This window comes from Tauraco erythrolophus, chromosome 6, assembly GCF_009769465.1.
Source record: "Tauraco erythrolophus isolate bTauEry1 chromosome 6, bTauEry1.pri, whole genome shotgun sequence".
NCBI classification, from domain to species: Eukaryota; Metazoa; Chordata; class Aves; order Musophagiformes; family Musophagidae; genus Tauraco; species Tauraco erythrolophus.
The window spans coordinates 44,365,047-44,389,313 of record NC_141470.1 but is presented as its reverse complement, the minus strand read 5'-3'; the positions used below and the strand labels follow the sequence as shown (position 1 = coordinate 44,389,313).

Genomic DNA, 24,267 nt, shown 5'->3' with positions numbered 1-24,267 from the left:
TCGCGGCAACGCCGCGCGCTGCGATGGAGCTGGAGGCGGCGCGGCGCGCGGTGCGGGCCGCCGTGCGGGGCACGTGCGCGGCCGACCTGCCCCGCCTGCTGCACTGGATGCGCAACACCAGTAAGCGCGGCCCGGCCTGGCCCGGCCCGGGCGCTGCGCTCCGGGCGCCGCTGCCGCCTCCCGGTAGCTGGCAGCGCCCCGCGGGCCGGCCCCTGTCGCAGAGGGAGGCCCGCTGGACGTAGACGGCCTGAGCCGTTCCCCGGCCGGGCGAGCCGCTTTCGGCGCTGCGGCCTGGCTGCCCCGTCCTGTTACGGTGCCGGCACCGAGCGGGCGCCCCCCCCAGTACCGGGCCTGCGGCCGAGGGAGGAGTTGCGGCAGCCGCGGGGGAAGGAAGCGGCGTCCCTCTCCCGCGGGGCTGTGCGCGAGCGGAGCGCGCGCCCGCCCGCCTAACGGCCGCCGGTCTGAGGGAAGCCGTGCCCGGGCCGAGGCGTTCGGCCCTGCCGGGGGCACGGGGCTGGCTGGCAGGCCCCGTCCGTAACGCTGCTGCCGCCCGGCGCGGCCTGGCAGGGGCGAGGGGGCCGCTCGGGAGCTGGCGGCGCGGCCGGCGGCGGTTCCAGTGCTCGGGGGGCGGGGGAGGCCCGAAGCCGTAGTACGGGCAGCCCGGCTGGTGCTGCCCGCCCTCTCCGACTCTGAGCAGGGTTGCTGTGCCCGAAGCCGTCCCTTGGTGCCGGCCCGCGATTCTCAGCCGCCGTAGTCAGCAGCTACTGACTAGCAGTCGGTACGTCTGCCTGAGGTGGAGGCGATGGCATGCTTAGGGTTGCGAGTGTTGGCAGAGGTGCAGGCTCGTGGTTGTTCTGCCGGCCGTGCTGCAGAGGTGGGTGCTCCCGGCAGAAGAGCAGGACAGACTGGTCACCTCTAAACTCTCCAGTGTGAAACGTCAGCGGTCATATGGAGGAACTCTGCTCCTGGCATAATCTAGAGCTTTTTAGGCTATAGTCCTGTGTCGTTCAACTTCACACATGTTCACAGCGACCTTTCAGAAGCTTGAAAATAGTGGTTTGAACTAATTTGCAAGCACTACTTTCACCACTCAATGTCATCTTAAGTTAACGTAGCTTTCTGTTTATTTTCTTGTTTGTGCCTCAGTGTAATTTCATCAACTTGCTGCAATCGAGCATCTCATGACAGATGAAGAAAGGAAATGTGGGTCAGTGCGCAAGCTGTTAATTTGCAACTGAACAAAAAGATGACATGGAAAACCTGAATATAGGCAGTGCACTAAAGCTATGGGCACACAGTGCCATGCTGAATAAACTAACTAAACACAGCTTAGGCTGTGGGCATATTTGCATTTTGCTTTGCAGATAAGAATCTTGAAGGCCCCCCTAAATCCTTTGATCCAGTCTCAAGCAGCCAATAAGTGTGTATTGGGTTTATTAATCATTGCCTGCTGGGATGGTAAACCCAGTCCCTGGTCATCATGTGTTGGGTGGGAAAGGATTGTCCTTCAATACACTACTTCCCCAAGTTGTGCCTTGTTGTGCTGGGATCGTTCTTGTTCAGGTCTCTTGTACCAGCACCTGCGCCTTAGGATAGAAGCATCTTCATAGGCAAACACAGGGGGACTGTTGCACAAAGGCCATCTGTGACACCTAGAAGTTGTCCAGGTGTCCAAGTACTTGGAGCTGCCCACTCAACTGTTGTCCTGTAGTTTGCAACTCCCACAGCTACTCAGATGGAAAGGCAGGAAAGATCTATCTGTGGCAGAGCAGGCCCTCTGCTGGCATTACGGGAAAGGAACCCCCTGGGAATGCAGCCTTTACCCTCCTTGGTGGGCACGCAGCCCTCCCTCCCACTCCAACGGGTTCTTTCCTAGGAAAGACATTGCCAGATGTGCCAGAGCATCTGCGAGTCAGCCTTCACGGTTAGAGCAGAGATAGGACTCTCTAAGACTTGAAGGTGGATGTTTGATGGATGTAGTTAGTGTTAATTTGTAACTAAACATTCTTTCTTTCTGTGTGTGTGTGCATGTACACATATATATACACGTATATGTCTACATGCATGTGTGTGTAGACATAATGGTAGAGCAGCGTGCTTTAAGTAATATTTCATCCTTTCCTTTTTGAGTCCCTGTCTGTCTGCAGTAGCACGCTCTGCTTGCTAAGCAGTGCCCGCATTGCTGTAAATAATCGTGTTAGAAGTGTTTTTCTTCCATCTAAGTCAAAAATCTTGTTGAATTTCATATGCAATCACTCATATTGCATGTCTGCTTAAGGTAAACCGTCACAGCTCCTTCTACTCTATTAGTTCATGAGGTATGCATATATGGCTTCTCCTTTACAAATACAGTAAAGCTCATGAGAACTTCCTAGTGAAACTTGAAAATGCTGAACTGTTTCACTTAGGAGACATGTACTTACTGTTTTCTCCACTGTGACTCTATGATCGTGCTCTGCCTCTACCATAGGAGTTTTTAGCCAATGCCATAGTTTATGTAGACTTGCAAAAATCTTTTGTCAATGAATAACTTTCAAAATTTTTCTTATTATGCTGCAGCTTCCAAAAATTCTCATAGATTCTCACAGTTTCTGTGAAAGACAAGTATGGTATGGTTCCTAGCCTTTATTAGATTGTGATCTCTCAAATATATTTTTCTGAATTTTAATAATCTAGATCTGTGCCTAGGTTTTTCAGTGAAAAGATATATATATTCTTTGTATTTACTCTTCATAATTAAACTAGAAACTAAGTGTAGATCACATTCCAAATTTTGAGCTATTTCGTGCTTGGTACATCTGAGCAATCTGTGTCCTTCTATTTTTGTATTGTTTGCATCAGTGCTGATTGCTGCTGCTTCGTTATGTACATCATCTTAAACCAAACATAGTTTCGAAGCTGCCATTCATGGCTTTTTAGCTCATATCCTGCAGATCAGAGGACAGAGTAGGCTGGATACGTAGGGCAATCAGGATCAAGCAGCTGAAGCAAGGAATATAATTTCGTCTCTGTAGTCTCCTTGACAGGCCATCTTCAGAATCTTTTTTGATTTAGGATTCCTATAGTCACTATCCATGATACTTGATTATCTTTGTTTACAGGCTTGTGCTCTGGTAATTTAGATTAATTTTCTCTCTCTTTTTCAGAAAAAAAAATGGTCATCGTTAATGTCCTGGCTGGATACTATTAATTTATTCTCCAAGAAACGCAGTTTGGGGCGTCTGCAACTTTGGCGTTTCCTTACAATTTGTGGTTGTATTTTGCCAAGTGCTGATGCTGTATAAAGCTGTAGGCAACCATATTTGTTCCTAGATGTGTCATTTGGGACATGCATGACTTGGGCTAATTTTATTTCCTGGATTGCCACATTTGTGGAGAAATTTAGAGCCTAAAGAATTTGGTCTCATGCTACTGCTTGTAGAAGTTAACAGTTTCTGAATCTGTTGGTTGTGGTGTTTTAAGTAAAAGTATTAACGTTTGCCCAATTTTTGTGCTATCCTGAGGTGCTGCAGTCTCCCTCACTAACGTACATATATATATGTACCTGTAGGTAAATGGTAGAGGGGAGGAAATTAGAAAACTTTGTGCCTATCTGTAAGAATTTTTCATTGTTATCTGGTGAAGATATGTTTCATTGACTCTTTAGGCCATTAACCTGTTAATGTTTTTCCACTCTGCTTTCCCTGAATGGCTGTGTCCTTCTGGTTTATCTCTAGTTTTCTTTTTCTTCACTCTGAGCGAATACAGAACTGGAGTAAAAGAGAGCTAGCTCTCTCTTACTAGTTTTATTTTCAGGATTGGACAGTAAGTAAGCAGAGGCATTTGTCCAGCAGGTCATGTTCCTTTACCCTTTTTGCAGTTTCCCCAGAGTTGCAAATATTTTGGGTGATGTCCCCAGCACAACACTCTTGATGACACTTCTCTTCGTATTGTTTTTCTGAACTGCTTCTGTGGCTGCATACTGACAGTAACTTTTACTGAGGGTTTTTTTCCTCTCAGAATTGTTATGTTTGAGTAAATATACTGCCTGTTGCAACACCTAGATAGTGCTGTAATAATTGATACCAGCTGGACAGAGGATAGTGAGGAGCTGGTACTGAGATTTCTGCTGCTATACTTTGAATATTATAAGGGAATTTGGAGTTTTTCTGTGCAGAGAGAAAGCAGTTTTATGGGAAATGCTAAAAAGTTGCCAGATCTCTGTACCACACAGAAATAAAAGCCTGGTCTTTGGCAATACAGGTTTAGGAAAGAAACAAACCTCTGATGAACAAAATAAAGTTGCAGGGATGGGGGGATAATATTCTAAATGAAAAAAAAAGTGTAAGCAAACAAGGATAGGACAAATGGAAACAAAAATGGCATCCTCACAGACAAGTTGTTTTTCTGTGGTGTGTGGGTTCCCACCCCTGCCTCCCACTGCCATCCTATTCCTGTTTCTGTCAAGATGTTGAGCTTATAGCTTTACTTCCAGCTGAGGAGGACTGGGCATGATTCCAGTGTTAGCTGCAGTCAGGCTTTTTTCGTCCCTCATGCCTCTCTCAAGTGAAGTGTACGTGCAGCCGTAGAGTAAAGCCCTGTGTGTAGTGATTGCCCTTCAGCGTTAGCGTTGTCACAGACAGCCTGTTTATTGCTTTGACTTAGTTGGTGTTTTCTGATTCGCATGCTGTATGCGTGGAATGTTGCTGAGAAACTTTTCCGTGGAAGAGCCAAACTACTTTATGGTAAAGCAAGTTACCTTGTCTAAAGTAAAGACTCTTACATATGTGGAACTGAGAGAACATTGAACAGGTTCTCACTCTCATGATTTCTGACTAATGTTCCTTATTAATTACAGGAATGTGAGTGTATGCAAGATGCTATTCATTTTCTTCTTTGTACAAATACAGAATAAAATAACCAGTCATGTTTTGGGGTTGGGTGTTTTTTTTTTTTGGTATTGCAAATTTTAGAAATTCCAAATCTTTACACATGATGGAAGAAGGCATTACTGTTTTAAGGCAGCTGCTTAGCAACACTGCTTCGCTGTTTTGCAGTCAGCCCGCTCTTCCCACACACTGCAGTGAAATGTACGTCATTTCACGGTGACTTGCATTCCAGCTTTTCTTTTGAGTTAGTCTTAGATCTCAAAGAAAATGAAATAATAAGAGTTGGAAAAAATAACAGGAACCTTTGGTGTCTTAACTGAACTTTTTTATAATAAGATGATTAATGCTTTAATATCCTTCTGCAATAACCACGTTCCAGAAGTTCTGGCTAATAAAACTTGGGTGAAGCCCAAGAGCTAATTCAAACCACTTGGGGAACCCCCCTGAAGATCTCCCTCAGTTATGTCTCAGCATTTGATGTATAGCTTCTATGTAAATGTGTGCATGGTCATATTCCCTCTCTCTCCTTCACTGCCCAAACTCTTTTAAGAATTTGCAGTAGCAGGAGAAGTTGCATTTGATAAGAATGGGTGCTGGAGAAGATAAGCAGTGAAAGCAGAATTGATCAAGCTATCTCTGTATGTGAACAGACTTACAGGAATCAAAGGAAGTAAACACAAGAATCCTAATTTCAAATTTGAGATTGGAGTCACCAAACCGCTCTACTTACTGGCAACTACTGAACACTTTTGCTGTACTTAGAGCTTTAATGCAGGTTACAAAAGCCATCCCTTGATTCATGTCAGTGAAGCACAGATAAGGTGATAAAAAGACCCTTTATGGTTTTTCGTGTACTGTCGCAGGGTCTAAGATAGATTAAATTTCTTTTTTTTCAGCAGGGCTAAAACTGACTGTTCTAATAGTAGCTTTTTTTTTTTTTTTTTCAGTCATGTGACAGTAAAATAAAACAATCTTACAAACTTTTTCCGTTCTGTGCATTTAAATTTAAAGCTATATAATTTAAATATAAATTTCAAAGTGATGTACTGGTCTGAATTGCCAGCTGTTCATACAGTGACATATTACTCAAAATAATCGTTGAATAATAAACCATTGCAAATCCTCTAAGTTGAGGATAAACAACATATAATTAAGGATGAATTAATTTTTTCCTTGTGGGTTCTCTTGTACCGGAAGCAAATCAGCTTTTTAAGAGATTGGCTTAGGATTTAGTTTCGGGACTTGAAAGTTGAGGACAGTTAGTGCTGTAAGTTCAGGCTTTTAACGGGCAGTGAGGGAGGGCTATCTGACAAAATTAACTTAACTGGACCATTGTGTACATGCTGCTTTAGTACGGTGTTCTGCATATGGAGAAGAAACTTCTCATCATACTCTTAGGAACAGACAAAGTTTGTCCAGCTTTTTCTATTATGTACTTCATGATCTAGGCATTATTGTGTTCCCAGACCTGCTAGGTAATACTATCAGATTATGATTTTCATGCGACAAGAATAGGAAATTGTATAAGAAAAAACCTGACTCTTTTACAGGAAATGGTCTTTAATGTTTCCTTTCAGTACTATTGTCACTGCAGGTGGAACTGAAGTGGAATGAGTCTCTTTAAAGAATGAAAGCATGGGTTTCTGCAATGTAACAAGTATAGTATGTGATTTTTTTTTGTGTGTAAAAAAGCAATTTAGTACAAGCCTTCATATCCAAATTGATAGAATTGATATATCCAAGTAAAATATCCTTTCAGAAGAGATCAAAATAGCATTGCAGAGCCACAGTAACTAGAATGTATTTATTTGTTAAAATCGTGCCGTACCAAAAATCTTTCCCACTACTCTGCTGTTTGGTAAACTAAGATGGGATGTTACCTGTAATTTGATGAATCACCAACTTTAGGAATTGGCATTAATTTCCTTTGTTGTGACAAATGATACTGCTGTAGGAGAGGTCTCAAGAATACCAAGTACTTCTAAGACGTTAGTCATTCAAACTTAATAATGGTGGGGAAAACTAGCGATTGTAAAAGAGGTATGTGAGTTACCTTGTTTAAAATTTAACTTTGAAGCTTCTTTCAATTTATGAATGTATAAGACTGAAAGAACGAATAAAATAAGCTCTGGTTATATTCCTGTTGGAAAAAGCTGGTCAGTTTCTACCAATAGCTAAGTAGGCTTAGGGATAGATAAAGTATTTAGAGTTCCTAAAGAAGTTGGTTTACAGAGGTCACAGATTGCTTCTCAAATTGTTTAGCTGAGAAAGGTGGTAGTAATGTTATAGAGATGCGGGACTTCCTCCTTGACCTGCTTGTTCAGTATCATTAAGACACGCTGAATGATTAAATTAACCTCGTATTAAGTAACATGGATGTTAATACTTGCTTTTTACTTCTGTGACTCTGAACACGTATCTAGAAGGCCATAAGGTGCTGGCTGTTAACGGTTCTCTTTGCTAAATCCTCTTCTTTCCACGTGACATGTAATCTTCTGTTGTCATTTGGAAATCATGTATTGTTTGTCTTCAGTCATGTATTTCACAGTGCCAGGACGTTTAGATGTTGGTATAGCGGTGCTCTCTATCCGGCGTGAGGCTTTGTGATGTTCTCTTAACTCGTGTTGTATTTGCTGTAGAAAGGCTGAGCGGCACCAGGGTGTTAATTAGGCTTTTTGCAATGTGTTAATTAAATTTTATAAATGCACGCTGAGTAGATCCAGCGGAACCGGTTTTTGAAGTAAAATACAAACACTGTGCACTCAGACTTCCTCCATAAACAAATGATTGTTTCATCTTGCAGCATTTCATGAACTGTACGGTTCTTTCCTGGTTAGTTGTCTGTTCAGTGAACACAGTGGTTCCACACTCTCCATTTCACATACATATAACAGGCACGAAAGTGGTATCAAAAATGGTTCTCTATTTTTGTTTCTTCTTTGAAGATCCCTTGTAAGGCAATACTGAGATTCTCAAGAGTGAACAATTCCTTGAACACAAGGGTGGAGTTGATAAAACTGTACCGGCAGAGGCAGAAATGCATCTTTTCATATCTGGCACCTGTGTTCTGTACTTGATGGCAATCTGTAAATATTTACATACTGCAAAAGTAAGCGCGTTACTGTGGGAGCTGTTACTGTTTCGTGCTTTGGCAGGAATTAGGCGACGCTCGGCGTCTGAGCTCAGTCACAGACTATACACGCAAGCGCAGAGCGCTGCATGCGCAGCTTCTGCTGAAGTGCCATTTTGTCATCTCGGAAGGAGAATGTTCAGACCTCCTCTTTTTTCGTTCCTGCATGCTTATGCTTTACGATATTAACTGATTGTTGGGAAGGAGCATTCCCATTCAGCATTTATGTTTCAGTATCAGTGTTTCAACAGTTTTTTGTTTGAGTTGCACATGTGTTGTAAGGTTTTCCTTAGGACCTGTTTCATACAGAACATCCACAAGAACTATAGTGGGTCATAGTTTGTTTCATAAGAGTCACTCAAAAGGCCCCACGTAACACGGTCAGTGTTGTGATAAATACTGCACAAATTGAAGTCAAGGCAGGGATGAGGTATTCTGGATTTGAGGAAGATGGGTGTGCTACTGCTCTCCCAGTGAAAGAATCCATTTCTCTACCGTATTGCTGGGACACTGAATAGCCTGTAGAGTTGTCCACTGCTGATGTTGGCCAGAAAAGGTCACCCAGGCCATGAGGGAGCAGATCCTATTGATGAACCAGCTCTGGCAGAGAGGAAGATGAAGTTCTACGTTTGCAGTGTGATGTGCCTGGCCTGGTGGTCTATGAAAACTTCCTGCATTTCATTAAATGCTATATATGAATTTGATACTCTTAACAGGCAGTATAACAGCTGGATGAGTTCTCTTGCATAGTAATAGTATTGTTTTAAAGCATGTGCCAGATGTAGGGGCTTATTGCCCACAGGCACTGGTCTGTACAGCTGCTAGTATCATCTTTCTACTCTCTCGTTCTGTCTGTAGCATGATGTTTCTTCTTGCTTCCTCAGATGTTATCCACCTCAGCAAACTGGCTCCTTTGCACTCTGGGAGCCTGTCGTCGTGCTGACGGTCTCAGTTAAGCCACAGTTAAATCTGTCCACTTTCTCTTCCCGTAATCTCTGGATTTACTTCTGTGCAGTGTCATATCCATAGAAATCTTCCCTGAGCTGACCAGAAAAATCACTCACTGCTGCTGAGATGCTCATAACAAATCTGCAAGTTGTTGGATGGACCGTGAGGTTAACAGGAGATGGGTGCTTATTAGAGGTTTCACGTTAAAATGCTGACAAGCTGGAGCTGCTGCATTGCACCTGTTGTGTTTTTCCTGCTGCTGCTGTTGCAGCTGCCTCTTCGGTCCCTCCTGTGTGCCTCGATGCAAAGTCTGCATCTCTTTAGGAGCTGAGGTTCTGGAGAACTTAACTGTGAGCTCTTTGGAACAGCAAATTGTCTTCCTGTCGTATAAGAACTACCAATGGTATTGTGCCCATCAGGGCCTCGGAGTGTTACTGCTATACATTTAATAAATAATAAACCAAATATGTGTTAAGGGAATCCAGATGATTTAAAGTTTCTGCTGAGTGATTGAGGATTATCTGTTGGGAGTCAGTTTTGGGATGTGTTGAAAGAACCATTTACATTTACGCTCTAAGAAGAGAGTGTCTTGCGCTAACAAATGAGGGTTTCTTTAATCATACTGTTCTCACTACAGTGCTTAAGCAAAAGTGTTTCGTAAGCATTTCATAGCTAAAAGTTTAGCTGGTCTCTGTTTCTTATACTAGCCTTAAAATTTATCACTGCTTCTAGCATTGCCTGTGTTCCACAAGAGACATTAAGTATGTTAGCATAGAGAAACTTGTAGCATGTTTTATAGATTTGTTTTGAACCTGCTTGCCATCAGGCTTGTCTTTACTAATGCTCCCACCTGGGTCAGCAATGACAACATTAGCTTTAACGTTAACTTTTTTAAAACACCTCTAAAAGCTGCCAGATCTTCTTTTGGTGAGTGATATACCTATATGTAAAAACCACACTCCCTGCCCAACGTGATGGCAGACTAAATAGAACAAGAAACAAACTAGAAGGGGTAGGGAAGAGAGGACAAACATATATTTTTAGACACGAATCAATAGATGGGCTTGGTGTGTTTTTCAGGATTAGGTTTGCGGTTGGCTTGGTGTATTTTTCAGGATTAGGTTTGTGGTTGCTTTTTGTTGTGTGGTTTTTGTTTCTTCTACAGGTATGTACTTTTGACCTGAGATGTGCCTTTGTTTAGAACCAGTTCATTGTCCTCAGAGCAGTGAGATGTGCAGACAAAAATGAATTTCATCTAGTCCTTCTTTTGACAAAAAAGGAACAGAATACAGGCGTACAGCAGATCTCATGCTGAATGTCAGTTAGGAACATCATACTCTGAGAAGAGAGCTAACATGAAACTGGGGTGTAAGCAGGATGTTGGCTGCAAGATGTGAAAAGTCTGGTTAGTGCAAATAAACCTTTAGTTGGAGTAATGTGTCTAGTTCTCAATACTGCAGGTCATAAAATATGAGAGAGTCCAGAAGATGCAAAGGGGAGTGATGAAAATGATCAGACTTGTAGAAAAAATGCAGGAAAGGGCCGGAGAAGTTGATCTTGTTTCTTCTAGAAAAGAAGACTGATGGGACCCATGATAAGTTTAAAGATGTAAAAGTTGCTATATACAGGAGAGGATCAAACGTTTCTATTTCCATTGCGAGTGGGACAGAGAATGTTGAGTTTAAATTGTGGCGGAGGAAATCTAGATCAGTTATGAAGAAAAGTATTCCTTTCTAATAGTAAGTGTAGTCAAGCACTGGAATTAATTGCTAAGGGAGGTTGTAGAGTCTCCAGCATTAATAACGTTTTTTAAAAGAATGGTTTGGAGAAGTAGTGACACTTGTTATTGATTCAGCCTTGGAAGAAGAAAGGATTGGTGACTTCCCAAGGTTCCCTCTCAGTCTTTTTTCTAGATGTCTTTAAAAAAAATAGGTGTTAAAGTAATGCAGAAATAGCCTGGAAAATAGCTAGAATTTACAGTGTGGCTTTGCAAAAACGTGCTGGTTTACATCCATTCCTATTTTCTTTCACATTTGAAATATTTTCGTAGTTTAAGTCATGTAAAATGTATTGTAAGTTGAACTGTTGAACTGTGCGTTATTCCTGATTTTTTTTGTAACCATTTTATTAGAAAGATGGTATGTATAAAAAGAAACTTGTATAAAAAAAAAAAAAGCCTGCATTCAGGCAACTATGAGTTTTGTAATTTCTCCAATAGTTCAAAAACATCTTTGATGTTTTTATATCTTAAGCTGAAACAGTATCACTTTGGTGGCAGACCAGACCCTTGTATGTGAGTTATAAGTTTATAAATATGAAAATAATTCGAGATTTTGAAAAAGCACTACATTTATTTTAAGTGGCAAAGTTATTACAATCCAAATCTGTCATTGGCTGGAAAAGCTAACAAAGGCTGAAAAATGCATTTCAAATAAAAACCTTATCCATCTGGTATTGTTTATGTCTTGAAACTGTATTGCACTGGTCATTGCCTAGTCCACATGATCTACATATGATTGTTCAGCGGTTTTTGTTTGTCTTAATTTATAGATGACTTTGATGAGCTTGTGATGAGTAACAGTGACGTTGTGCTCAAAAATATCGCTGAAGATTTGCGGAATCGTTTACCTGTGGAGGCAATGTTTAATTCGGAACGTCAAGCTGTTCAGAAAGTAAGCTAATTGTTATGGTCTTCGTTTGCTGAACCACATCATTTGTTCGGGGACTATGCTGCTTTCAGTTTTAGTAGTAGTTCATAATAGGGAATGAGCACTGGATTGAGGTATAGGAAGTCGGAGTTTGGTTCTCAGGTCTATTGCTGCATGATTGTGCAACCCCAAGAAAGTTGCTTTATAGTTCTTAATACTTTGATCATAAGTTATTTGGCATAGCTTTAGTTCTGTGTGTTATGGCACCTGTCACAGTGATTCTTTAATGCTAGCTCCATAATAGACTCTAACAGCTCCCTTAAAGGAAACAGAAATACAGGGCCAGTGTTTTGCTGTTGCCATAATGTGGGCAGCCCAGAAATGATTTCCAGCTCTTTTCAGATTTTGGTTGCTCAGAAAGAGGTGGGCTGTGAGTCCTGTGGGAGGGGAGAGCACCTTTTCTGCTGGAGCTGTCAGTATAGGTGGAAAGTTAGCATGTTTCCCAGGAAAGTGGTGTGTGGTTCTTAAATGGGAAGAGTGGATTGGCCACAGGCAGCAAGCCTGGGAGAGGGAAGAAAGAGGAGTAGGAGGATAAAGATTATACCCTTTGAAATGATGAGAAGGCAAGCGTCTCAACTGGTATGCTTTTGATTGAAAATGACACCTGTGTTAATCAGGGGTGTTTCTAGATTGACGCGTAAGGCATGAAGATGAAAATATTCAGACAGTTGAAGTTGAGAAGCAAAGTTGTCCTTTCTCCTAAATTTAAGTTACATTCGTCTCATTAAAGTGGAAGAGAAAAAGCTTCCTTTACCCTGTACGTCCTCTACAGCCAAGCAAGCACTAAAGAGACTAAATTCACAGCGTATCTCCTACTCAGCTACAAAACCAGCTTGCTTTCCTCTGCTGACTTCCACTTACTGGTTATTTCAGTGGAATTTGATGATACAGACTACGTGCAGGATTCCAATGACTTAGTTTTGATTTGTAACTTTTGAGTAAGGAAAAACTTGGATCTCGGGGATTTTGGGAAAGGTAGGATGGTGGGACCATTAACTATGCAACAGTGTAGGTGAAGTTAAGAGACTTGGTTATGCCGCCTTAGATTTTTCTCCTCTTCTCAGATACAGCAGCATCCACTGCCCATGATTCATGTTGATGCATTCCTTTATGATGATGACTTTGTTGATTCATTGTGTGAGGAGGGGAAAATGAGTAGGAGCTACTGCACAGAGTGTGGCTCATACAAGACTGCATCTTTAGGTAAGTGCTCTTTTGGGAACATGAGAAACAAATTCAGTTTAACTAAGCTGGTTTGTGCAGTGACTCAGCTGGACAACACAGCATCCAGCTGATGGAGGACTTTGTCCAGACTGCTGTAGTACACAGGCCAGAATTATTTCCCATAACCAATGAAAGGAGACTCCTAGACACGTAAGTTGAATTAATTTGTAGTGTATGAGTGACGCTAGTTGCCCACAGGAACTGGGCAGGGAAGAGGCAGGGCTATGTACCACTGAAAAGGACGATGGAAGAGGAAGACAATACTGTAGGAGTCCATGCAGTCGCCTTAGTCGCCTCTTGCAGGCTGCGAAGCGATAGAAGGCACCATCTGTCTTAAAGCTTGTGCGTGGTGTGGTACAGATGAGTGCTATTGCCAGTATAGCACAGGCATTGAAGGAGGAATGGTTTATATGGAGAACATTCCGTTCCTTAAAACCTTGGAGTAGAAATTAAAGCTATTAATATGTCTGCCCATAAAAAGGTTTGCATGAATTGTGTTGAGCCTTAGGTGCTGTGTTTCCTTTCTCACTTAAACAATTCCAAGTTACTTTGTTTTGTATTCTTTAATATATGTCACTGTGCAGAAAAAGGTAATTCAGTTTCATGAAGGATTTCAAAATTCTCTGTGTAAGGGAAGGAATCCTCAGACTCGAGGCAGACCACTTGGCAGGCTACCTCTGATCTGCAAACCCTGGTTTTCCAGGGTCCCCAACATTAGCTCAGGCAGGAAGCCATACAGGTTTTCAGTTATGGTAACTCTTCAGATTAATATTTCATTGGTTAATAACACAGTAGTTAGTACTGCCCACCCAACACATTTGTTCTGTTCTTGTTTCCCAGAGTTTATTTCGCATTCCTTTTCCCTCATGGAACTGAAGTTTCTTTATCAACATGTACTGCCTGACCTGACAGGAAAGGTAGTGGTTGACGTTGGCTCCAGGCTTGGTGCAGTGCTATTTGCGGTAACTTCCAGCACAGGAATTCATATTTTATTACTGTGACAAACATTTTCCCTTTTCTCTGACTGCCTACTCTTGTTACTCCATCTTGGACGGGTCATTGTGAGAGGCACCTCTGATCTGACTCTCTGAACAGCATAAGGTGCTGTTTACTAGGAATTTTAGTTCTTGCTGTGTTCCTCACAAGAGGGAACACAAATGATCTTGCTTATGGAGAGGAAAAGTCTGTTGTCCAACAGAGTAGCATATTGCTGTCACACATGCTGCTATTTTGCTAATTTCTGCTCTCTCTCTCCTTCATAAGTGAGTTTGTCCTCTATGTCTTGACCATGTCTATATATAGATTAGTTATGTTAAATTCCTTTGTGAAGCTGACAAACTGTTAAATTATACAAAGGAAGACTTTGATATGAGTTTGTCTCCAAAAACATATTGTCCTGCTCTGCGTTTTAAAATGCACATAAAATACTTCATCGAGAAACTTGAGTGCAATTTTGATTGCTTTTGGCATGGCTGGTGCAACATATGGCCAACAGCAACGCAAAACACACATTACAACTTTCTTACAAAAGTCAATGGCTGTTTAGGGCTCAATCTTGGAAACACTTGAGCATGTAATTTTACTCATCTGAATAATCTAATTTTGGGACTACTCAAATGAGGAAAGTTACTCCCATTTGTAAATATTTGCAGCATTGAGTCCTTAAATGGTAACACTTCTGCTAGCCTGAGTTTGTTTTGAAGTACTTAAATGCTTATATTGTTATAGTAGAAGATAGACTCAAGATAAAGCAGGGGAAATGTTTAAAAAAAGAGAATTATTCTTTTTAATCATGTTCTTGGCTTGTATTGGAGGAGGGGTGCCTTAACCTTCACAGGTTGCTTTTCTGCTCTCCGAGTTGAATGGCTTCAGCAAACTTTAGTGATTAGGTTGGTATACATGGATATCTCAGCTGCTGTGTATCTTTAGCATTGTTTGCCTTCGCCGTTGTTGCCGAAGTGTAATTACGGTGTTCAGTGGAGACAATGACACTTAAAGCTGTATCCTCATTAAGGCCGTGTAGGCTCAAGTATTTGTACTTGTTTGGGTTTTTTTCTGAACACCTCCAACAACTTTCCAAAGTCTCAGTCTGAAACTGAACCATTATTTTGGGCTTATGATTAAGTGATAATTTATCTTTTTTCATATGTACCTGTATGAAGCACCTGAAAATGGCAGTAGTGCAATACTTAGAGATGCTGACAAAGACTATGCCAAAATATCCCATTATATTACAGGTACATTGTCCTCTATTTTCACTCACTTTGACTATGTGTATGTCTCATGGTGTTTTTTTTCTTTTTCCTCTTGTTATTTTCTTCTTCTGTTCTCTCAAGAAACAAAAACGTGCAGTCTTTTCCATTCACACTATTTTTGTAACTTGGTTTGTACTGCTTTTTTCCTTCTTGGATCATTTTCCATCTGTTTCGCAATTGAAGGGAAGTTGGAGCTTTCCTTTTCTTTCTATTATTTTGATGTGTCATTTTTGATCTCTTATTAAAATTCACGAGACGTATGTGGGAATTGCCACATCAGGGGCTTAGCTCTGAAAAACGTCACGTCCACAGAAAGATGTTTATCAACTTGCTGTTTAAAAATGCCTTCTTAATCTTAACTGGTGTTTTATTTTTTCCATTTTAACTGAAATTTTTGAACTTGTTTTAAAGGCGTCACAGTTACTAAATTTCCTTTTTCTAATGTAGGGTTATCTTTATAGCTCAGCATCCCAACTATATGGAGTAGAAATGAATGCAGACTTCTGCCAGTTGCAAGAAATGATGATTACAAAATACCAGTTCATTGACAGAATAAAGGTAATTAAATATATGATTTAGTGTATGTATTTTTAACCACTGTGGACTAAGTATCCTGTTCATATGAGTGGCTGGGAAATCAGCATTCTGAGAAGTTGTTTCTGCCTTTGCTTGTTTTGGTCCTAAACAAAGACTTTGCCTTAGGAAAAAAAAAAATCTCATAGCAGAGAGGAAGAGGGAAATTATCAAAGTATGATAACATGTGTTGAATCGCTTAGCCTTTTTCCTGAATGGACTTACCTACTGGCTTACACAAACCAGATATATGTTAGCTGTTTCTCTCAGTGAAATCAACGATGTCATTGCCACTAGCTTCTGTGAAACTGAGTGTATGAAGAGTTTCTGTCATGAATAACAAAACTAAATGTCTGTGTTTCATTAATGTTAGGAGAAAGATGTTTGTAGGATTTGCAAATTTGCATCTAAGAACACCTGAAGGACTTATGGCTATTGGTATTTCCTTTCTTGGAATGTCAGTGTATATGTACCTTCCACACAAGATGGTTTCAAACAATGTGATATCATTATGGGAACCATTTCCCTAGTCCAGTTGTGGAAATAACTACTACTGTTTAGTGAGAAAAAATATTTTTTCTTTCCTTTTTGAGGAATACCAGTTATTTTGTTACCAGCAAAAGTCAGTAAGTAGGATATGCTGGGTAGAATACTGAATTTAATCCTGTGTTGTGCATGTGCTCTTGAATGGAGTCACACAGACTGCTGAGTGTAGTAGTTTCTTGGGAATGAATGTAACCAATTTTAAACTGGAAAGAAATAATAAACATTGAATATTTAACACAAGGTAAGTGGTATCATTTGGTTGCCCAATTCAATCCCAGTTGCTGCCAGTTTATCCATAACCTTGGGTTTTTGCATATGTTTTGTGTTCATAACACCTTATTGTGATGAGACTGAAAGTGCAGTTGGGAACTCACTCTGTCAAGTTAATTCAGTGGAGCTGGAGATCTATATGCATGCTTTTCAGCCGCGTATATTCTTTATTATAAGTCTTTTTGTTTTTCCTTCACACCTTGTAATTCTGCTGAAGTGTTCATTTCAGAGCATAAAGATAAGAAGATCATACGTTTTCAAAGCAGTGCCTGAGGACTTAGCTATTTGAGTCTCATTAGATGCTAATTTAGCCATGTGACTCCTGTTATCACACTGCTTTGAACATTTCAATCTTAGATTTCTATTTCACCCCCAAATGAATCCTCTCTAGAGATACATGCCAGCTTGAAAAATAGTCAGAATCCAGTTGCTGATAATAACTTATGACACAAATTTGAAAAACTTTTAAGAGACCTTTCTTAAATAATGATTGTTTTTTTCAGGATATTCTGAATTTTTATTAGAGTATGTTTCCAAAGGACAGCAGTGTGGAATGATATCGTTAGTGGCTAAATCTCGGAATGAACCTTGTGTTTCTTTGGTCAACGTTTGGTTTGTTGCAGTACATAGAAAGTTGCTCAGCATCTTTTGCCGTTTGAGCAAACACATAGATGCTGGGTGGAAAGTAAACAGTTCAACAGATCTTAGGAAATTTGGGACCTCAATTCAGAAATTGGCTGTAATCATGAAAAGCTTGGTGTGTATTCCATTGGGCAACAGAGTGGTTTTAAAATCAGTTGCTGCCTCCTCTGTTGCGCCAGCACACAGCCAAGCAGGTCAGGGAACTGGTCCAACCGAAAAGGAACCAAGCAAAAAAGTGGTGTTTTGGCTGGAGCAATACCTGGGTCTAGCTCATGATGCAACCACACATGCGTATGTGGTCCCACGTTCCTCAGTAGGAATGAGGACGTGTTTGGGGAGATGGGGTGCTGAGGTCGCTTTAGTCAGCATGGTCATCTACTTTGTAAATGCAAACTAATTTTAAGTTAAAATTTGAGTGTTCTTCAAGTCAAGGAAACATCAATGCATGTTCAAAGTTTCCCAGTAGTTAAAGTGTCTTTCTGAATTGAGGCATAAAATATTAGGACTGCCATTAGTAGCACTTTAAGAAAATTTACTGCTAATCATGACTTCTTGTGCTGCAAGAAGTCCACTGGTAGAACAGTCCACCAGTCACTTCTGTTTAGATTAAATGACTGCTCCTCAGGTTTTTTGTACAGAAATTCTGTGGGTTTGTTATTTTTGCCCCTTGAGAATAAGACAGTAAAATGTTTCCTTAGCCTCAGAAATAGTGACCAAATCCCACTTACAGTCTAGGTGGATCTGGGTTCTGGTATGTCAGTTCTGGCAGATCTGGCTGAGGCATGTTTTGCCCTTAGCTGTCTCTCCTGTCCCACTGCAGGAGGCTGTTGCCTGTGTAACAGGGCACCAGTCAAGCCTGTATCCATAAAATCTCTACCACGTCAGTTTATGGTCTTTCATTTTAATTTACAGTTAGCAGTGGCTTTATGCAGAGGATGTGAGTTGACAGCCAGGACCTACTGTGTTTAGGACTGCTGATGGTGGCCTGGGTGGTCTGTCTTTCTCTACTGCCCGAATGCTTGATCTTCTCCTTAATCAGCTCCTGTACTGCTACAGTTTACAGTGCACTCTTTTAAGATAAATTATTGCCAATCTTAATTGTCCTAAAAAGCTCTTAACTTTCATGAACTAGTGGATAAATAGTTCAGATGTCCATACACTAAAAGCAAAAGTAGCAATTTGACCAGTCATTCTGACAACTAAACTGTCCCTGTTTCTCAATGAGAGCGAGTCTTCAAACACTCACCTGCCAGTTCTGGGTAAGGTACAAGAACACAGTTGCTTCCTCTCCGTTCAGTACAGACAGTGGTGAACAACTTGACATGGTAATGTGATCAAGGAGATAAAGCTATTTGTTTTACTGAGTCGAAGCACTTGCAGAGAACCCGTGGAGTATAGCTCTCAAAGATGAAACGCTGTGATGCCTGATTTTTTATGAACAGTAGGGTTTTGTTTCTATTATTACTGATACTGAAATATTTGGCTATAATTGAAATTACTATCAAGCATTCTGATAGCATGAACCACAGACATAAACTGTGACAACCCGTCATCTTTTCCACACTTGAACGCGTACAAGTTGCGGAGGTGGTATATCTGTTTCCTCCGTCAATCAGAACAGCATGCTTTGCGTGTTCGTTATGAGGAGGAATACATAATTCACCCTCCCAACAAGTATCGGTAGATTGCGAAGTGGGCAAAACATTTTCAACAGATAAGTGTTTTTAATCTTGTGTACTAACATTCATCTTTCCTGTCAGAATTAAGAATTCATGTTTATATCTGTCAAATTTTACAACAAATATTGGAAGTATTTGACAAAATGTGAAATGTTGAATCCATCGGGTTAGTGTATTTCCAGCATAACCTAGTAATAAGTCACACAGGAAAGAAGAGTTGTTCAGATTTTCTGAACATATTCAACATACACACATGCACTTTCAAAAAAATTTGTGGAATGCAAGTAATATTCAGATTGGCTTTCTCTCCCTTATCCCTTCAAAAGATGTTCCAATTTATCTTTCTCCTCAGGTTTGAGATGTGATGTATTTCTCTGTGTTTAACAGGAAATCAAACACATCTTGTCAGAGTGTTAATGAGCATCCATGTTCTCCTGCCACTATAATCTCATCTGTTTGAACGTGACATGATGTGCTAATATCCTTTTTGGTAGGTGAAGGTAGATGAAACCAAACCAGCTCCTGTGCTGACTGAAGGGGTAGTTGTTTAGTAAGGTACAGCACTTGCTGTCCTCCAGTGCCACTGAGCATCCTGCATTTCCAGCATTCTCAGTCCCAATATATGTCATGAGAATTCAACTGTCAAACCTGGGTCTGTAGTGTCCTTTTCTAGATATAATCCTTTAGTAACCCACTGAGCCTGTGAGGTGCCTTTTGATATACTCAAAAAAGCTTTAGCTAGCTTAGCTCCTTTCCTGAAATCATAGAATCATAGAATCATAGAATCGTTAGGGCTGGAAGGGACCTTCAAAGGTCATCTAGTCCAACCCCCCTGCAAGGAACAGGGATATCTCCAACTAGATCAGGTTGCTCAGGGCCTCATCCAACCGGGCCTTGAACGTCTCCAGGGATGGAGCATCCACCACCTCTCTGGGAAACCTGTTCCAGTGTTCTACAACTCTTATGGTAAAAAATTTTTTCCTAATATCCAACCTGAATCTACCTCCCTCTATTTAAAATCAATGAGCATTTGTCATAAAATATAGGTAAGCGAAATGTAACAGCCATCACATACATCATCTCCTCTTTTATGGCACACAGTGTTCTAGACCAAAAGTCAGACATAGTTTATTTCACTTCATGTAATGAATCGAGTATTTTAATTAGAGGAGATAAATCTGATTTATAGTTTTTCATTTTTAAAAGTTTTTTCTGGTTATTTGCTTCAGTTTTATCTACTATGAAGTCAGTGAAATACCCGTTCTTGTGACTGGTTCAAAGTGGTGGTAGCAGGTGCTGCAGAGGTTGACAGGCTTCATGGCTACTTGAAGGCCGTATTTGTCTCTTAAATTAATTTATGCCTTGTGAAATTTTTCTCCTTCAGGTGGTTCACGCAGACATCTGTACTCAGGCTTCACTTCTTCAGAAGGCTGATGTTGTTGTAATGAATAATGTCTTTGAATATTTTCTTGACAGACAGGAACAGGCCAGGTAAGCTATGTGTCCAAACAAGTAATCTATTTCTTTGGCAATGTGTGTGTAACCTTGTGAGTTCTGGAAAACCTTAAGGTTGCGTTTTTTGAAGTCACATACATAAATTACATAAGGAAATTGTTTTAAACTGCCAACTCTTAATTGTTATATTTAACTGCTAAAGTGTTATGGCAGTTGTTTGTTGTTAAACCCACTAAACACTGCTGCTTTGTTTACCTCCACCTTGCCCTGAATACTTGCACTGATCTATTAAAATAGTATCTTGCTGTTAAAAGATCTGAAATTACTAGATGGGTATAAGGCTTAATCTTCAGCAAGAACACAGGTCACTGACTTGTGGATGTCACAGCTTTAATACAGATGCACTGCAAAACATGGCTGTTAATGATATTTCTAATATATTTTCGCAAGGATGTGGTAGCAAACAAAAGCGTGGCTAAGGTTCTTCTCTTGCAGATACAGTACACTCACAGATGAGCTTTTGCTAATCCAGCAGTATCCATTTAAAATGCAAATAACTTACTGTCCAAAGTTACTGTGCCTTTAGAATGGGCAGTCAAAAAGAAAGGGTGCCTGTGTCTCCACCATCCCAGCCAACAGTCTGACATTCCCTAGCAGTTTCATCTGAGGCTTGTCCTAGTGCCATTGATGCCAAGCGCTAACAGAGAGGCACAGAATGGATGGCTGAAGGGTAGTGGGTGTTTCAGATTGCCAGGAGATTTGTTTCCAGGCACATGACTTGAGGATTCATTTGATTCTTCAGGAACTCAGGGGTAGTGGTTTAATGTTGCATTAGTACCATGAAGACAAATGACATTTGAAGAACGCTGGAAATTAAATTCTTTTTAGTCTGAATTGCTGTGCTGTGAGAAATGATCTGACTTGCAAAATCAGAAAAAAGGAATGCTGGGGGCTAAATTTAAATACTCCTATTGCTAATGTCTTAAGAGGAGTGTTTTGTCATAACTGCAAAGTATGTGTGTAAAGAGCAGCTTGTTGTTAAGCGTAATAAAACAGTGCACTCAGAGGCTGGATTTTCTTCAAAACCAAAAGTTTAAAGGGACCGAATGTCGATGTTTAATCCTAGTCCAAAGTGAAGTTGCTGATTGTACGAAATGACATGCGTGCATGTATCAGAGTTAAAAGTTACAAAAACTAACATTGTAAGACCATATATTCCCTCTGTTTTCAAAATGAAGCTTGATTTTGTTCATGCAAACATATTTGCTTACATATTAGTAGTGACTGATAAGCATATATAACAAGTCTTTGAGCCTCATCTACCTCTGGCCACTAAATTGTAAAAGTGTTAGATTCATTTTGTATCAAATGCAGCTTTTTTTCCTAAAAATGGGTAACCTTCCTTTAAATATGTTTCAGAGCTTGGGATTTTATTGCTTGTAATGTAAGAAAAAGCGGATCCTTATTAGTGACAGTTCCAAGCCTTAAAGAGTCTCTCTCAAAGCTCCAGGTAAGTTTCCTCAGCTGGTTGTAGCCAACACATTTTGTCACTTTCAGAGAAAGTGACAGCTCTGTAGCTGAGGTTAGCTGCTTGCCACTATTGCTTTGAGGAAGGATATGTAATTTTGAGCATAGATTAATACGTGTAGGACTCTGGATTCTGTTTCTGGGTTGACCACCAACAGATCTTCCTGTACTTTGTTTATCCCCACCTGTAAAATGGAAATCCCAGTCTACATTAATAGGCTGCATGAATCATTGTATTATCAGGTGTATTATTAACAATACCTTAGCTGTGAGGTTAAAAAAAAACCACAAAACATTAGCAAAACCATATTACAATGTGAGTAAGTTTTGTGATAATCATATCCACTTCCATTGGACTTCTTCCAGGTATAGAGGTAGAACCTCAGAAGTACAGAAGTATTTATAAACTTCTAGAGGCAAAACCTTGAAACGTTTTCTCTATTTAGCTCTGCATTTGCACATTGCCTTGAAACATGACAAACTATTTTGTTAAGCCAGTGGGAGAAAGGGACATACTAAAGAAGGGCCATCCCTGAGGATACCCTGTCTTCTGTCAGCATGGAAAATGACTCATAATACGCCAGTATGAGCTGTTAGAAGTACAGATTAGGCAGAGATGTGGTCTCCCAACTAACCAAGCGATTACCATCAGGCGTCTTGGATCAGTGACATGGCTTTAAATTGCAGTTGGAAACAAACATGATGACAGCGCAGCGTTCAAAGATGTTGGACACCCTGTGCTGCTGCTGCTGTTCCCTGAGTACTAACCACTTCCGATGGACCAGCCTCTGCTCCGTGTCCGTTCTGCCATAGGTCATCAGTAGATTACAGTTGTTATGTGTATGATGCCTAGACAAATTATGTGGGCTGGCTTTAGCTAGGAAACAAAACACTTACCGTACCCAACAAGGTTATTTATAAAGTGGCTCGCTCACCACAGTAGTCTGCTGTAGAGAAATTGAATCACTTGTTGCCTGAATGCTGATGGGTGAAACAGATCCTGAGCCCCAGCAGCAGCAATGGTGTCATTCGACCTTTTCTTGGAGGAGGCAGTAGTTACACAGCAGCTGAGAAGCCCTTTGTAGCCTTAACACGATACTCCCTGAGTGTAAAACAAGAAAGTACCTGGAATTCTTCCATGGTACAGTTAGCTGCTTCCTCAACACTTCTGTCAGAATATTGCCCTCTGATCAGGATGCTTGAGGCTTATACAAATGCATATAGAGAAGCAGTTGTAACATGCCAGCAAAATATCTAGACTATTGACTGAGATAATTTTAAAAAGTTACCTTTATTCTCTCCTATTTAAGTTTAAGTAGTGTTTCCAGAAATGAAGTTATCATAGCCGCGTAATTTGGAAGGACTAATCTCTCTTATTATGTCTTCCCTTCTTAATGTTGTACTGACCTTGAAACTCCTGCTATGTTTCTCAACATTGTGTTAATTTAAGGATCTGTTTTCATTGTTTCAGACAGATATACAGCTCAGCCAATGGGTCGAAGAGATGCAGCTAAACTATGATGTGTACATGGAGAAGGATGTTGACAGAGAAGCACTTGAACAAATACATTTATACAAGATTCTCTAGTACCTGGAAAAATTTACTAGTATCCTAGTAATACCATATATTTTGGGTCTACAATGAATTTGGATTGATTTGTGTGAATAAATCAGGTCAGAATTCTTATTGCGATTAATCCGAGTCATATCTGTGGTTTGTAATGAAAAAAAGTCTTCTGAAACGGGTTTTCTTATGGGGGCGTTCTGTCTCAACAGAGTATATTGACTTTTAACTAGGAGGTATCCTTAAAGTTTAATTTTTGCAGAAACGTTAGAAAGAGTGGCTACATACTGATGCTAAAAGAATTTTTGTTCACTAGCATTATGCACTGCTAATGTTTGCTAAATATATGAAACCTAAGAACAGCAAATCATTATTAATATGAATGATAAGAATACATTTAGCATAATGTTACCTAAAAGCTGCAGTACATTAGAGTTTGCTGTTTTATTTGGTATAGACCATTTATTATTATCAGTAATTATATTTATTATTAACAGTATTATCTTTAATGCTCCTCCTGTGGAATTTGTAGGTTTTCTTTCCAGGGTCTGCTTGATAACCAGAGCATCTCCTGGCACCAGTTACGAGAAGCAAGTCCTTCCATTTAGTTTGTTGTCCTTAAGGTGGCTATTAACGTAAAATACCAAAAGACACCGAGGAGCCACTGAGAATTAATACAGCAAGTCTGGGACGACAGAACTCTGTTCCACTTCCTGCACTTCTGCTGGGGATGGTAGGAAGTGTAAGAAGGGGTTAAGAAGCTGAAAATTCTGAACAGGTGTCACGGCTTAGCGAAGGCTTGGGTGGTGGCGTAAAACATTGGAAATTCTTAACAGAGGCTCCTCAGAGAGAAAAGATCCACATACGCCCACCACATT

The 24,267-nt window shown here is 40.5% G+C and overlaps 1 protein-coding gene across 1 annotated transcript; it reads left to right on the top strand.

Moving 5' to 3' along the window:
* Window positions 1-23: 23 nt before the first annotated feature.
* On the top strand, window positions 24-23,505 carry LOC104375676 (uncharacterized). Its single transcript, XM_086613533.1, has 8 exons — window positions 24-120; window positions 11,497-11,618; window positions 12,719-12,857; window positions 13,719-13,840; window positions 15,581-15,691; window positions 20,228-20,334; window positions 21,718-21,808; window positions 23,297-23,505. The coding sequence occupies exons 1-8, from the start codon at window positions 24-26 to the stop codon at window positions 23,411-23,413; spliced, it is 906 nt and encodes a 301-aa protein (XP_086469659.1). The 3' UTR covers window positions 23,414-23,505.
* The last annotated feature ends 762 nt before the right edge of the window (window positions 23,506-24,267 follow it).

Bases quoted from the DNA above. Each gene is read 5' to 3' on its own strand.
- LOC104375676 (XM_086613533.1), top strand. From the start codon at position 24: ATGGAGCTGGAGGCGGCGCGGCGCGCGGTGCGGGCCGCCGTGCGGGGC. The intron at 12,858-13,718 runs GTAAGTGCTCTT...CTTGTTTCCCAG, and splicing joins ATACAAGACTGCATCTTTAG to AGTTTATTTCGCATTCCTTT. The intron at 21,809-23,296 runs GTAAGTTTCCTC...TCATTGTTTCAG, and splicing joins AGTCTCTCTCAAAGCTCCAG to ACAGATATACAGCTCAGCCA.